The 16,916-nt window shown below is 42.9% G+C and overlaps 1 protein-coding gene across 1 annotated transcript in view; it reads right to left on the bottom strand.

Annotated features, from left to right (window-relative positions):
• XAF1 (XIAP associated factor 1) overlaps nt 1–2,524 on the bottom strand; it is an 11,051-nt gene extending 8,527 nt beyond the window's left edge. Inside the window, exon 1 of the mRNA XM_027848722.1 lies at nt 2,214–2,524. Coding sequence (XP_027704523.1) covers nt 2,214–2,245 — 32 coding nt within the window. The 5' untranslated portion in view covers nt 2,246–2,524. The remainder of the gene's footprint in view (nt 1–2,213) is intronic.
• Nucleotides 2,525–16,916: the final 14,392 nt, after the last annotated feature.

Here is a 16,916-nt window from a genome sequence, read left to right on the forward strand (position 1 = left end):
GAAGAAGAAGAAGAAGAAGAAGAAGAAGAAGAAGAAGAAGAAGAAGAAGAAGAAGAAGAAGAAGAAGAAGAAGAAGAGAGGAGAGGAGAAACAGACATACAGACAAGGAGAGAAACTGAGAGTGAAGAGGAGAGAGAGACAGGGAGAGTAAGTGGAAAAGGTAGAGAAAAAGACAGAGACAGAAACAGAGGGAAGGAAACAGGAGAGAAAGAGAGAGAGAGAGAGAGAGAGAGAGAGAGAGAGAGAGAGAGAGAAACAGTAGTGCCTGGGAGTGGCCCCAGCAGCTGGATAGCTTGACCTTCAGTGACCTTCAGCCCTGTAGCCCCTGGGGGTTTTCCTTTTCACTCAGAGTTTCTTTCCACTAACAGAGGCCAGTCAGGAGGGGTTGATTTCATCTTCTCCAAGATGAATTTAATCGATTATTTTTCCTTTCTGTTTTGTTGCCATATGCAGGAGCTGGCATGGTTCCTGACTAAGTAACTTCTCTGATATTTTGAATTTTGATCACTGACTATTTGCATTTCAGAAAAGTCACTTGCTAGATAAAGTAAATTTCTCTTGCTCTGAGTTTTGCTAGAGAAGGTTAGGAGGGTTCCTCCAAATTCAACTGGCCAGAAGGCTCCTTTCTCAGCTCAGACATAGCTAGCAGGCTTTATGCAGCACATAAAGGCTTGTAGAGCAGTTTACTCCTTACAAATAGGACCTCATTTTATGCTTTTTTTTTTATGTGAGCTTTTATGCTCACAGTACCCTAGGAGGGAGGTATGCCCCCTTCCCTAGAGTTGTGTGGCCACTCTTCTTTCCCTCTTCTTCTTCCTTCCTCCCTCCTATCCATTTCCCTCTCCTTGGGCCAGGCTTTTAGTGGGGATTAGATTACCAACACAGAGTCATATAAAAAAAATGCTCTAAATCACCATTGATCAGAGAAATGCAAACCAAAACAACTCTGAGGTACCACATCACACCTATCAGATTGGCTAACATGACAAAGCAGGAAAATGATAAATGCTAGGGAAGATGTGGGAAAATTGGAATACTAATGCATTGTTGGTGGAGTTGTGAAATGATCCAAACATTCTGGAGAGAAATTTGGAACTATGCCCAAAGGACTATAAAACTGGCCATACTCTTTGACCCAGCAGTACCCTAGGTCTGTATCCCAAAGAGATCATAGAAATGGGAAGAGGACTCACATGTTCTAAAATATTCATAGCAGTTCTTTTTGTGGTGGCCAAGAATTGGAAGTTGAGGAAGTGCGCATCAGTTGGGAAACGGCTGAACAAGCTGTGGTATATGAATGTAATGGAATACTATTGTGCTATAAGAAGTGATGAGCAGGCAGACTTCAGAAAAACCTGGAAAGACTTATAGGGACTGATGCTGAGTGAAGTGAGCAGAACCAGAAGAACATTGTACACAGTAACAGCTACTCTATGCAGTGACTGACTGATAGACTTGGCTCTTCTCAGCAATGCAAGGATCTAACACAACTCCAAAAGACTTGCATTGGAAAATGCTATACACGTCCAGAGAAAGAACTATGGAGTCTGACTGCGAATGGAAGCATATTATTTGCTCTCTGTCTCTCTTTTTTGTTTCTTCTTTCTCATAGTTTCTCCCATTGGTTCTAATTCTTCTTTACAACATGACTAATGGGAAAATATATATGAATGTATAAGTAGAGTAAAATGAATGTATAAGTAGAGCCAATAGCAGATTGCATGCTGTCTTGAGGAGGGGGGAGGAGAGGGAGGGGAAGAAAATTGAGAAATCAAAAGCTTATGGAAGTGAATGTTGGAAACTAAAATAAATAAATAAATTAAAAATAAAAATTAAAAAGATTACCAAGACAGGGCTGGTAAAAGGAGGTTGCCTTCCATAATCAAGCCCCACTCCATCTTGCACCTGCTGACCCCCCTCCCACCCAGCACTTGCCTCCCAGTCCCCTTTTCAGCCTGGGGTTCAGGGGAAAAGGGGCTGGGTGGACCTTGTGGGGCTCTGCCTGGGCACAGCTCCTGTAGCCTCCCAGACCGTTCTCCTCTCCTCTCCCAAGGGGTTCACTGGGCCAGTGGCCAGGCACCCTTCATTGAAGTGTGCTCGAATCTCCCAGCCCATCTCGAAGGAGCTGCCTTCCCCTAGTAGCCCCTGATTCTCCCTTCCTGGCCAGCGGCTGGGCTGGGGAGGGGGTGAAAGGCACAGACTCTACTTCTTACCAGTTTGTGCAGAGTTGGAGATCCTCTTCCATGGTCCTTCTGAGACTCAGCACGGTTCAGTTTCCTTTAATATTCAAACTAGGAAATGAAACTGAAACTAGCCAAGGTAGCAGCTGCAGCGTTGTCCAACCTCATAGGGCAGGAGGAGGAAAGCTCGGTTCCGCCCCACTGGAATCTGAAGATTCCCCTATCCTGTGTCTGCTTGGAATAAGTCTTTGTAAGCCCGTGGGAAGAGGCTGAGAGAAGGCTCAAGGGGAGAGGATCTGACAGGCTCCACACTGGTCCTGGAGATGTCTGAGAAGCAGATGTGGAGGGTGGGTTGGTCTGGAGCCAAGGGGAGGGGTCACAGCCCGGAACAGCCCTTCAAGGGGCCTGGGACACTTGCCCTGAGTCAGGAAAGATTTGAAGGGCATATCTGTCATGCCAGGTGAGGGCCCCTCTTAGAACTCAGCTTTGAGATCCCCATGGACAGTTTTGTAAGCTGCACTCCTTTGTCCAGAGAGACAGAGGGGATCAGAGCTGGAGATTTTGGGAATGGCCAGCAGAGGGGCTTAGGAAAGAGGGTAGCCAGGGAGAACATTGAAGACCCCTCCCAATCAGCCGCACCTCCCTCTCAAACCTAATACATGTCATACATTTAAGGAGGCTCCCAGGACTTCACCTCCCCCTCCCCCCTCATCTGCTGGATTTCATCATTTCCAGAAACTCCATTCTGCCTGATAAAATTCACGTACCCTCACCAGCCCAAGCCCCGGGAACCCTCTCCCACTCTGGCTGCAGATGGTGGAGGTTGGACAAACTCCTCTCAGTTCCTCCGCCATTTAAGGAGGGCCCCAGGGCATCATCTCTTCATCCCACACCCTGTTCACTTCCTGATCCCCAGAAACTCATAATTTTACCAGATGAACTCAATTCAGCAGCACATGCCTCCTCAGGTCATTTCCCATTCCAGGCCAAGGACCTTTCTATCACTCCCTGAGCTGGGCACCTCCCCGCTCCCCCCGACTCTTTAGCTTCTTTTTAGATGTTGTCTCTCCTATCAGACCATGAGCTTTTTGAGGCCAGCGACTATCATGATTTTTTCTGCACCCCCCACTCCCACCCCTGGCTTAGCTCAGTGCCTGACACATAGCAGGCACTTAACAGATGGTTATTGACTGACTGATACTTCCCTCTTTGCATTTTCCCTGCCCCTCTCTGAGTCCCAATTTTCTCCTCAGTAAAATAAGGAGGGTCTTTGAGGACCTCTGAGGGCCCTCTATGTGCTGTGAGATCCAGTGTTTCCTAACATTAGGCCTCAATCTCCCTTTTTGTCCCCTCCCCTCCCTCACTGCTGCAGCCAGATGCATCCTGTCTAACCTCACCACCTTGGCTGGCCTGGATCAGTTTGTGCCAGAGAAGGCAGAGGAGTGTCCAGGATGTCTAGCCTTTGGTGGTGGAAGGTGAGGGGACTGTTCCCGGGTAAGTGCTCAGTCACCTTCCCTCCTGAAATGACTCATATATGCTTTTTATTGACTGGCTTGGGTCAGCGTTGTATCAGTAGGCGGAGGATGTCAGCTCCTTCCAGACTGTTGGGGGTCACCTCTGTGTCTCCACCATTGAGCACAGTGTCCTGCACACCCTAAGTTGGTGCTCAATGAAAGCTTTTTGGGTTGAATTAAAATCCTCAGGGGAGGACATCTCCTGAAATTTCATCTGTTGGGTATAAATTGGTTATCTCAGGCTATTGTGGAGTGGAGCCAGGCTTCTGGACTGGGCCCAGAAAAAGGGGTTAGTGCTAGAACCTGGCCCTTTTGGACAAGTCAAAGAACAGCAGTTAAGAGTAGATCTGAGACCTGAGAAATGGAAGCCACCCGTGTCTGCCTTGGGGCAGAAGTGGGGAAAGGAGGGGGTGGTGGAGGGAGTGAGGGCATGTGGAGGGTGGGGAGGGGGGGGGGGGAAGGGGGGGGGGGTATGGGTGGATGGGAGTGGATAAAGGGTATTTGCACTCAAGTGGTCCAAGAGGAGAGTCCCTAGACCCTACCTGGTCTGAGAGGGGAGAGGGAAACAGAGAAAGGGACAGAGACAGGGAAATGGGGAGAAACAGAGACAAACAGAGACATTGAGAGACAAAGACACAGAGAAACATAGAGACATAAACTGAAGGACAGAGACAGAGCTGGAGAGAGATAGAGACAGAGAAAAGGGAATTCCCTGGGGAAGGGGGAATGATATGCTTGGATTTGCCTCTTAAGCCCTGAGTTTGAGCTTCTGTCTCTGGACACTGGCCACTGGCTCCTGGCTCCTGGATAAAATAGGGGAGATCTTGGGCAGTGCCAGGATCTTGGAAAGAAGAGACTATATCACCAAGGGACTGAACCGAGATGCTGAGGAGTAAAAGGTTGGGAATTTTGTCCTCCACTGCTACTACCATGAGTTATTCAGCTAATGCTGTTCTGGTTGGAGGAGAGTTCTATCTCTGTTAGAGCATTTTTGTGACACCTACTGTGTGCCAGGCACTGTGTGCTAAGCACTCTTTACAAAAATGCTCTCATTTGATCCTCACAACAACTCTGAGAGGTAGATATTATTATCACCCCCATTTTACAGTTGAGGAAACTGAGGCCAGCTGAGGTTTAGTGACTCACCCAGGGTCACACAACTAGGAGGTGTCTGAGACTAGATTAGAACAGTGGGCTTCCTGGCTCCAGGCTCAGTACCCCAGGCACTGCCTTACCTACCTGCCTCATGAAGTCCCAGAACTTTGGGGTCTAACCATGAGGCTGGAACTCTGAGAACCAAGCGTGACTGACTGGAATGTTGGGGCGTTGCCCCTCTAGCAACTCCAAGTTTTTTTCCCTTCTGGAGGGAATCCAAAGGCCAGAGAAGGACTGTATAAAAGGAAGAGAATTGTATTAATTATTAATGGGCTATTATATATTCTTTATGTGTTTTCTGTATACCATACTCTGTGGGGTAACATGAAGGCTGTCCTATCCCTAAAGACCATTGTTATCATGAGTGCTTATCATGGAGACTCTTTAATGCACACCTCTGTAGACCTAAACACAAGCTGTATTTGAGTTATATTCTGAAGTCTGGGTGGGGGCAAAATAAGCCAAAGAAATATGATGAGGGAGGAGGGGAAGGGGCTAAGATTGAATGTTTCCTATGTGCAGGAGAGGGGTCTTGGGCCACTGGTTACACTTGAGAAAGACTTTCCAGGCTAAATATCCCTCATTTCCTAAAATCAAGTCACATAAAATCAGCAAGCATTTATTAAGCACTTATTATGTGCCCTAAGTGTATGCTGGGAATCAAATACACACAAAAAGAAAGCCAGTCCCTGCCCCTGAGGGACTTGGATTCTAAGTGGGAAAAGACAACACATAAAAAGTTGTGTGTTGGGGGGGAGTCTAGAATGGAGTCTGGAGAGAAATAAAGACATGTCTGGCCTGGGCATTGTGGTCCTTACAGGCTTCATCCAGCATGCTCTTCAGACCCTTCAGGGTGTCGGTCACCTTCCTCTGGACACTGGCGTTTAGCAAGGCTCTTCCTAGAAGCAGTGCTCAAAGTGTGGCCCGACCAAGGCAGAGGGCAGAGGACAATGATTAGCTTCCTGGTCTCTGAGCTCACCCTGCTGGGACTTTTAGCTCTTTTCCAGCTTCTCTCCACTATGTCTCCCTCTCCCAGCTCCCCCAGCTTGGATTGGTGAATCCAAACAAAGGGTTAGACCCTCATTAAATATCCCCTTATTAGCATCAGTCCAGTATTTGACCCTGTAGGCAACTGTCAGCAAGTTTGTCAGCTATTTCAATAGCTTTTATCAAATGAGATATTTGTAACATTGATAGTAGCTATTGAGATAGCTGACAAACTTGCTAGGAGGCCTCTAGGGGGTGCCATACTCATTTATCTATCTATCTATCTATCTATCTATCTATCTATCTATCTATCTATCTATCCATCTATCTAGTGCCATACTCATTCGTTCATTCATTCATTCATTCATTCATTCATTTATTTATTTATTCATTATTTATTTATTCATTATTTATTTATTTATTTAGCTTTTTTGGTGAGGCGATCTGAGTTAAGTGACTTGCCCAGGGTTACACAGTTAGTAAGTATTAAGTGTCTGAGGCTAGATTTGAACTCAGGTGCTCCTGACTCCAAGTCCAGAGCTCTATTCACTGTGCCACCTAGCCTCCCCATGAGGCGCCAAAATTAACAGAGTGCTGGACCTGGAGTCTGGAAGACCACAGTTCAAATCCAGCCTCAGGTACTTCTAGCTGTGTGACCCTGGGCAAGTCACTAAGCCCTGTTTGCCACCATTTCCTTATCTGTCAAATGAGCTGGAGAAGGAAATGGCAAATCACTCCAGTATCTCTGCCAAGAAAACCCCACATGGGGTCACAGAGAGTTGGACACAGCTGAACAACACACTTAGCAATTGTTAAGCTCCGACTAGTGCCTTATTAGATAGGATAAAAAGAAGGTGGTGATTTCCTTGGGCCTCTTCAAAGTCCAGTGAGTTTTCTTTTGTAATGATAAAGCAATTAGGGGGAGGGGCATAATGAGGGAGGCATTTAATACATTCAGTGTCACACAGAAAAAGAAAGAAATAGGGTAATAGCAAATAGAGCACACAATGGAGTCAGTGATATCCCCCCAATCCACTTTTGACAAGTCCAGGATGCTGGGCAGGTCTCTGACTATGTCCTGCCTGCCCCCCCCCCGCAATGGCTCAGCTTTCCTTGGGGAGACTCAGCTGGTCTGGGCACCGACAGCTGGGGTCCCCAAAGGTTTCCTGTAGGAGGCACCCTAGCTCAGTGGAGCCTTCAGGGGTCTGGCCCTGGCTACCCAGCCTCAGGTCCACATTTCTGAGGGCAGAGTCTTTCACTAAGCCCTTTGAGGCTCATGCCAGGCCCCTAGGAGGGGTAGCTTCTACTCCGCCACTGAGATCAATGTCTGAGGGGAGCCTGGGGAAGATCCAGGACCATAAAGTTAACCTTAAAACCCAGCACAGACCATTCTGAATGCCCAGTATCCTCCTGTTTAGCCTGAGAGACTCAGGTGTCTGGCCTGCTCTGGGCTCAGTACGACTGGAGGGATGGGCTCCCTGGACAGTGTGGACTTCATTCCTCTCTCCTGGACCCAGGCCTGGCTCCTTTCTCATGGCCCACCAGCTTTCTCCACTCAAGAAGCAACTGGCATGGGGAAAATCTTCAGAACTGATGCAAATAAGAGGATAGCAATCTCTCTGTGTGCAAGGCAAAAGGAGAAAGAGGAGGAGTGAGGAGGCAAATGAAGAGACAAATAGGAGGGGAGGAAGGAGAGAAGGTGAGGAGGAAGAGGAGGGGTGAGGAGAAAAAGAGAGAAACAGGAGGGGAAGTAGGAGAGGTGAGAAGGAAGATGAGAGGGGAGTGAGGGGGGAGGGAGGAAAAAGGGAGGGAAAAGAGGAATTTCCCCTTAAGGAATATGACAGGCAGGGGAATCCAAGCCAAGACCCCTGAGATGGTATTGCCCAGGTCTTCCAGGCAGGCTTTTCATGAGCTTGCCTCATCCGTCCATCTTCCTGGCACGCCTGCCAGCAAAAGTCTTCCTAAAGTAGGAGCTGTAGGGAAAGAGGTGTGTATACTTATGCTGGGATGTGCACATGTGCAAATGAGTTTATGTGTTATACAGGTGTGTGCACATGTGTGGGCAGGTACATGGTTTTGTCTGTGTCAGTCAGTCAATGAACATTTTATTAAGCACCTACTGTATGCCAGGAGCTGGAGGACACAGAGAAAGGCAAAAGTCAGTGCCTGCCCTTTAGAAGCTTCTGGTGTAATGGCGGGGTTGGTGGGGACAGGGGAACAACAGCAGGTACGCCACGATGTACAGATGAACCATAGCAGTATACAGTAGAGGCCATTGCCAGAGGGTGGGCCCCAGTGCATTGAGAGAGGCAGGTGTTTTGGGGGAGCTGAAATGCGTTTGGCCCCCAGACGCGTGCAGGGCTCTGGGTTGGACTCTTCCCATACTGACTCTCTCAGCAATACTCGAGTGCTGCCAAGAGAGCCTCAGAGCCCAATTGGCCACAGCTTGGGACTGGGGCTGGAGCCGGATACATCTATGCCCACTCCCACTCTGCTGGCAGGCAGAGGACAAGGAGCTTTTCATCCAAGCTATGGGAAAGCTCGGCATTCTGAGCTGGGAGGAAGGAGGGGGAAGAGAAGCAGAGGCCCAGGAGCCCTTGGCCGTCTCCAGCCCTTGGCCCCTTTCCCTGTGGCGGATGAGGGGCTTTCATACTCTCAGTATAATTTTCACAGTCATGGGCTGCTGCTCCCTCATCATGTCAGGGGCCCCATCCCACATCCTCAGTCCATCCTGAGCTTCCAATCCTTTCACCTTGGCCTTGGCAGAGATGGAAAGCCCCCTCCCCCAAGTGTTGAGGAAATGAATGGATCTGGGGGCTCAGAGCCATGGGACAAATGCCCATTTGTTTGCAGTCTGTTACTTAATGATGTGAAGGAAAAAACATTGCAGGCTCAGATTTCTTTTTGTTCTCTTTTGCTCTTGAAAATGATGATGACCTCTCTAAACTTCCAAGAGTTTGTGTGGGGGACTCAGAGAATCCCAGTACCCTTGCTAGAATCTCAGCATTGGAAGGGACCTCAGAAACATCTTGAACACCACCAGTGATGTGGAACTCGCTATCTCCTAAAGCAATTCATACCATGTTGGGACAGCTCTAATTCTTAGAAAGGTCTTGGTGACTTCCATAGGTAAAGCACTTTGTAAACCTCAGAGCATTCAAAAAATGTGAGTTGTTATTGTTCTACTTGCTGTTCTTAGTTTGGTCCAGTGGACCCACACAGATTCTCTGAAGATCACTGCCAAGAGTGGTTCACACATGTAAGTTCTGCAAGTATCATGACGTGTGATTTGTTTTGACTCTGGAGCCTTGAATTCAACGGAAGGCAACCCGGGAGTGACGCTGTTCTCCCAGTTCCTGCCAAGGCTGGGGCCAGGGGGCAAAACATGCCATAGTCTGTGACAGCTTTCTACAGAGCCGGAAGCAGTGTCCTCAGCATGGTCTAGCCTGGACACAGGGCCTTCTGCAATGCTGGCAGTGGTGATAGGAAGAGATACCACCAAACAGGCAGTTATGAGCAGAGAGTGAACAGTTGAGGGCCAGAGGCAGGAAAAATAGCCAAGGCTCCACAAGGCCTGTCAGGCAAGTGTGGGCCAAAGTCAGGTAAGAGTTCAAGGAAGAAGTCAGGAATTGACCTCTGACCCTCTTGAGTAAAGCTCTAAAGCATGGATCTTCCAGTTTGGTTCTGCACAAGGACTTACAAGTCTTTGCTTGAGCAGTGGGAGAAGAGAAAGGGATGTATTCTAGAGGTGGTACACAAGTGAAATTGTCAAGAGAAGCTGCAGAGGTGAAATCCTCAAGAGATGGTGCACAAGTGAAATTGACGCTGCAGAGGTGAAATATACAAGAGATGGTGGACAAGTGAAACTGTCAAGAGATGCTGCAGAGGTGAAATCCTCAAGAGATGGTGCACAAGTGAAATTGATGCTGCAGAGGTGAAATATACAAGAGATTGTGCACAAGTGAAATTGTCAAGAGATGTTGCAGAGGTGAAATCCTCAAGAGATGGTGCAGTGGTAAAACAGATAGGCATTGGCAACAGATTGGATGTAGCGGGGTGGGGCTGAGAGATAGTGAGAAGTCCAGTTTGACTCCTAGGTTGGGAGTCTGGGGAACTGGGAGGTTAGCATTGTCCTCTACTAATAAGGAAGGTAGAAGGCAGGGAAGGCTTAGGGGAAGAGAGAATGAGTTTAAATTTGGCCATGTTTGTTGTGGATGTTGTTTAGCCATTTCAGTCATGTCTGACTCTTCTTGACTCCATTTGGGGTTTTCTTGGCAAAGATTCTGGAGGGGTTGGCCATTTCCTCTTCCAGCTCAATTTTACAGATGAGGAAACAGGCTAACAGGGTGAAGTAACTTGTCCAGGGTCACATAGCTAGTGTCAGAGGATGGATTTGAACTCAAGAAGATGAGTCTTCCTGACTCCAGGCAGGTGTTCTATCTTCCGCATTACCCTTGATTTGGTCATGGAGTGTTCTTTTAAAAAATATTTTGGAGCGCAGCTAGGTGGCTCAGTGGATTTAGCTCTGGCTTTGAAGTCAGGAGGACCTGAGTTCAAGTCCCACCTCAGACACTTGACACTTACTAGCTGTGTGACCCTAGGCAAGTCACTTAACCCCAACTACCTCACCAAAAAAAAAAAAGCAAAAAAAATATTTTGGGAACTTCTGGGAGCGAAGATGGTGGAGTAAGAAGTAAGTTGCTCTCACCCTCCTTTGACCTCTGAAAACACAGAAAATACCACCCCAGGAAAAACTTAGCAAAACTGAGCCAGCAGAAAGATAGGGTGCAACAGTCTTGCAGCCCAGGAAGCTTGAGGGATTAATGGGAAAGGCCCCTCTAGCTCTGGGGGAGGGGAATAGTATAGCACAGGAGGCATCCCAGCAAGTCAGTGGCAAGCTTCACCTCAGAAAACCAGGGGGAGATTCTGAGCCCCAGGGTGGTGGAGTGGGCAATTGCCAACACCAGAACCCCCCCACCCCGTCCCACCCACAGTGCTTCAGCACTGGTAGGGGAACTGGTAAACAAACATCAGTTCAGATAATTACCATGTGTGCCAGTGTTCTCCAGTAGCCAAACATTCCAAGTGCTTTAAAGAAGACTGGATGAGTAGGCATCTTTTAGGGCCAGACTCCCCACCCTGAGAGCTCCAGTGCTTACTTCTTACTCAATATTTTGCTCAGTTTCATTGGGTAGTTGATCCTTGGTTGTAATCCAAGTTCCTTTGCCTTCTGGAATATCATATTCCACACCCTCTGATCTTTTAATGTAAAAGCTACAAGGTCCTGCATAATCCTGCCTGTGGTTCCATGATATTTAAATTGTTTCTTTCTGGATGCTTGCAGTATTTTCTCTTTGACCTGGTAATTTTGGAGTTTGGCCACAATATTCCTTGGTGTTTTCAATTTGGGATCTCTGTCAGGAGGTGATCTGTGGATTCTTTTTATTGCTGTTTTACCCTCAGGTTGTAAGACCTCAGGGCAGTTTTCCTTTATGATTTCCTGAAAGATACTATCCAGGCTCTTTTTTTCATCATGATTTTCTGGATTCAGATTCCATCAGTTCTTTCTCTGGAGGTGGATAGCATTTTTCATCATGAGTCCTTTGGGATTGTCTTGGATCATTATATTGCTGAGAATAGATAAGTCATTCACAGTTGATCATCATATAGTATTATTGTTACTGAGTACAATGTTCTTTTGGTTCTGCTCATTTCACTTTGCATCTGTTCATATAAGTCCTTCCAGGGTTTTATGAAATTAGCCTGCTCATCATTTCTTATAGCATAGTAATATTTCATTGCAATCATATGCCACAACTTGTTCAGCCATTCCACAATTGATGAGCATTCCCTCAATTTCCAATTCTTTGCCATGACAAAAAAAGCTACGATAAATATTTTTGTACAAATTCTCTCTCTCTCTCGTTTGGTCATAAATTCTTCCCTTCTCCATAGATCTGACAAGTAGACTATTCCTTGCTTTCCTAATTTGCTTATGGTATCACCCTTTATGTCTAAATCATGTACACATTTTGATCTTATCCTGGTATACAGTGTGAGATGTTGGTCTATACCTAGTTTCTGCCATACTGTTATCCAGTTTTCCCAGCAGTTTTTGTCAAATAATGAGTTCTTGTCCCAAAAGCTATGGTCCTTGGGTTTATCAGACACTAGATTACTATGGTCATTTAGTACTGAATCTTATGCACCTAGTCTAGTCTACTGATCCACTACTCTATTTCTTAACCAAGACCAGATTGTTTTTTTGATTAATGGTTTATAATACAATTTGAGATCTGGTATGGCTAGGCCACCTTCCTTCACATTTGTTTTCATTAATTCCCTTGATATTATTGACCTTTTGTTCTTCTAGATGAATTTTTTCCCACTAGTTCTATAAAATAATTTTTTGGTAGTTTGAATGGTATGATACTGAATAAATAAATTAATGTAGGTAGAATTATAATCTTTATTATTGACTCAGCTTACCCATTACCAATTAATATTTTTCTGATTGTTTAGATCTGACTTTATTTGTACAAAAAGTGTTTTGTAATTGTGTTCATATACTTCCTGGGTTTGTCTTGATGAGTAGACTCTCAAGTATTTTATATTTTCTATAGTTATTTTAAATGGAATTTCTCTTTCCATCTTTTCCTGCTGGACTTTGTTGGTAATATATAGAAATACTGATGATTTATGTGGGTTTATTTTATACCCTACAACTTTGCTAAAGTTGTTATTTAATTCAACTAATTTTTTAGTTGATTCTCTAGGATTCTCTAAGTATACCACCATATCATCTGCAAAGAGTGATAGTTTTATTTCCTCATTGCCAATTCTAATTCCTTCCATTTCTTTTTCTTCTTTTATTGCTACAGCTAGCATTTCTAGTACAATATTGAATAACAGTGGTGATCGTGGACATCCTTGCTTCACCCCTGATCTTATTGGGAAGTCTTCTAACTTATCCCCATTACAGATATTGCTTGCTGATGACTTTAGATAAATACTACTTATCATTTTAAGGAAAGCTCCATTTATTCCTGTGTTATCTAGTGTGTTTTTTTTTAATAAGCATGGATGTTGTATGTTATCAAAAGCTTTTTCTGTATCAACTGAGATACTCATATGATTTCTGTTGATTTTGTTATTGATACGGTAAATTATGTCGATAGTTTTCTAATACTGAACCAGCCCTGCATTCCTGTTATAAACCCACGTGGTCATAGTGTATTGTCTTTGTGATATATTGTGTGATCTCCTTGCTAGTATTTTATTTATTTATTTATTTGCATCAATATTCATTAGGGAAATTGGTCCACCTTTTTTTCCCCCTCTATTTTGGCTCTTCCTGGTTTAGATATCAGCATCATATTTTGTCATAAAAGGAATTTGGTAGGACTCCTTCTTAACCTGTTTTCCCAAATAGTATATGTAGTGTTGGAATTAATTGTTCTTTAAATATTTGGTAGAATTAACTCGTGAATCTATGTGGCCCTGGGGATTTTTTCTTAGGGAGCTCACTGATAGCTTGTTTAATTTCTTTTTCTAAGATGGGGCTATTTAAATGTTCTATTTCCTCTTCTGTTAATCTGGACAACTTATATTTTTGTATATATTCATCCATTTTACTTAGAGTGTCAGATTTATTGCCATACAATTGATCAAATTAGCTACTAATTATCACTTTAACTTTCTCTTTGTTGGTGGTGAGTTCACTCTTTTCACTTTTGATACTGGTAATTAGGTTTTCTTCTTTTTTTCTTTTAATTAAATTAACCAATGGTTTATCTATTTTATTTTTTTCTTTCATAAAACCATCTCATAGTTTTTTTATTAATGCAATGGTTTTCTTTCAATTTTATTAATTTCTCCTTTAATTTTCAGGATTTCAAATTTGATATCTAATTGGAGATTTTTAATTTGTTTTTTCCCCAAATTTTTTCAGTTGCAGGCCCAGTTCTTCTGCTTTTTCTCTATTTTATTCCTGTAAGCATTTAGAGATGTGAAATTTCCCTTAAGTACTGTTTTTGCTGCATCCCATAAGTTTTGGTATGTTGTCTCATTGTTGTCATTCTCTTTAATGAAATCATTGATTGTTTCTGTGATTTGTTCTTTGACCCATTTATTCTTTAGAATTAGATTATTTACTTCCAATTAATTTTAATCTATCTTTCCATGACCTTTTATTAAATGTGATTTTATTGAATCATGATTTGAAAAAGATGCATTTAATATTTCTGCCTTTCTGATTTTGACTTTGAGGTTTTTATACCCTATTACATGGTTAATTTTTGTGTAGGTGCCTGTACTACTGTGAAAAATGTATATTCTTTTCTATCCCCATTCAGTTTTCTCCAGAAGTCTATCATGTCTAACTTTTCTAAAATTCTAGTCACCTCCTTAACTTCCTTCTTGTTTATTTTGTGGTTAGTTCTGGGAGGGGAATGTTGAGTTCTCCCATTAACATAGTTTTTCTGTCTATTTTTTCCTGTAACTCGTTTAACTTCTCTTTTATAAATGTGGATGCTGTACTATTTAGTGCATATATGTTTAGTATTGATATTACTTCATTTTCTTTTTTTTTTGTTTTGTGATATTACTCCAATTTCTATGGAACTCTTTTTTTTAAGCAAGATGTAATTTCCTTCTTTATCTCTTTTAATTAGATCTATTTTTGCTTTTGCTTTGTCTGAGATCATGATTGTTCTCCCTGCTTTTTTTTTTTACTTCAACTGAAGCACAATATATTCTCCTCCAGCCTTTTGCCTTTATTCTGTGTGTCTCTCTGCTTCAAATGTGTTTAAAAACAAAAAAACAAAAAGCAACATATTGTATGATTCTGGTTTTTAATCCGCTTTGCTATATACTTCCATTTTATGGGTAAGTTCACTCCATTCACATTCACAGTTATGATTATTAACTGTGTATTTCCCTTCATCCGATTTTCCTGTTTATACTTCCTCTCTCTCCTTTCACCCTGTCTCTCCTCACCTGTATTTTGCTTCTAACTACTGCCTCCCTCAATTTGTCCCCACTTCAATCAGCCTCCCCCCCTTTTCTTATCTCCCTCCCCTCCTATTTCCCTATAGGTTAAGATAGATTTCTATTTTTTGAGTCAAATCTGATGAAATTAAGCTTCAAGCAATGCTCATTAACTCCCCTCCCTTCATTAAATCCACTATAATAGGTCTTTCATGCCTCTTCATGTGAGATAATTTCTACTTCTCTTTTCCCTCTTCTCCCAGTGCAATTCTCTTTCTCACTCCTTTTTTTTTGTCATCCCATCAAAGACACCCTCCCTCTACTCTCTCTTAATAGTGATATAGTTCTTAAGAGTTACAAGTATTATCTTCTGATGTAGGGATGTAAACAGTTTAACCTTATTAAGTAATTCGTGTTTTCTCTTTCTTGTTTACCTTTTTATGCTTGAATCTTGTATTTAAAAATCAAATTTTCCATTTTGCTCTGGTGTTTTCATCAGGAATGTTTAAAAGTCCTCCATTTCATTTAATATCCATTTTTTCCCTGAAGGATTATGATCAGTTTTGCTGGGTGGGTGATTCTTGGTCATAATTTTAGCTCCTTTGCCTTCTAGAATATCATATTCTAAGCCCACTGATCCTTTAAGGTAAAAGCTGCAAAATCTTGTGTAATCCTTACTGCGACTCCTCGATATTTGAATTATTTCTTTCTGACTGTTTGCATTCTGGAATTTGGCCATGAAATTCCTAGAAGTTTTCATTTTGGGATCTCTTTCAGGAGGTGATTGGTAGATTCTTTCAATTTCTATTTTACCCTCTGGTTCTAGGAGATCTGCACAATTTTCCTTGATAATTTCTTGAAAGATGCTGTCTAGTCTCTCTCTCTCTCTCTCTCTCTCTCTCTCTCTCTCTCTCTCTCTCTCTGATCATGGCTTTCAGGCAGTCCATTAATTCTTAAATTATCTCTCCTGTATCTATTTTCCAGGTCAGTTGTTTTTCCAATGAGATACTTCACATTTTCTTCTAATTTTTTATTCTTTTGATTTTATTTGATTGATTCTTGATGTCTCATAAGGTCATTAGCTTCCACTTGCTTAATTCTAATTTTTAAGGAATTACTTTCTTCAGTTAGCATTTTTTAACCTCCTTTTCCATTTGACCAATTCTACTTAAGTAGTTGTTTTCTTCAATGAATTTTTGTACATCTTTGTCTATTTTTTGTGCTTCCTTTACCAAGCTGTTGACTTTTTTTCATGATTTTCTTGCATAATTCATTTCTTTTCACAATTTTTCTTCTATCTCTCTTGTTTGATTTTTAAAATCCTCTTTGATCTTTTCCAGGAGTTCTTTTTGGGCTTGAGACCAATTCATATTTCTTTTTGAGACTTTGCATGTAGGCATTTTGACATTATTGTCCTCTTTTGAGTTTGTGTTTTGATCTTCCCTCTTACCATAGTAGCTTTCAATGGTCAGGGTTTTTTGTTTTGTTGTTGTTGCATGGAAAGATGATATTTGTAACTCATGAGACCTTTGTCAATATTAGGGTAGTTGGAGGGGAAAAAATTATATGTATGTATGTATAGATATATGTATGTATAGATAGATAGAGGGCATAGGGTGAGTTGAAAATGAAGGGGTCATATCCGGAGAATAAAATTAAGGGGAGAGAGAGGAGTATACTAGGAGAAGGAGAAAGGAAGAGGTAGAACGGGGTAAATTACCCCACAAAAAAAACCCAACAGAAATGAAAAGGCTCTTACAGTGGAGGGGAAATGGGGGAAGGTGAGAGGGAATGAGTGAATCTTATTCTCATAGGATTTGACTTAAGGAGGGAATAACATACACACTCAATTGGGTGTGGAAATCTGTCTTACCCTACAGGAAAATAGGGGGGGGGAAGGGGACAAGAGAGTAGGGGAATGGTAGAGAAGAAGGCAGATTGGGAAAGGGAGTAATCAGAAGCAAATACTTCTGAGGAGGGACAGGGTAAAAAGAAAGAATAGAATAAATGGGTGGGTGGGACAGGATTAAGGGAAATAGAGTTAGTTTTTCACAGCATGTCTACTATGGAAGTGTTTTGCATAACTGCATAT

Source organism: Vombatus ursinus, unplaced genomic scaffold (genome assembly GCF_900497805.2).
Source record: "Vombatus ursinus unplaced genomic scaffold, bare-nosed wombat genome assembly UNPS02006874.1, whole genome shotgun sequence".
Classification (NCBI taxonomy): domain Eukaryota; kingdom Metazoa; phylum Chordata; class Mammalia; order Diprotodontia; family Vombatidae; genus Vombatus; species Vombatus ursinus.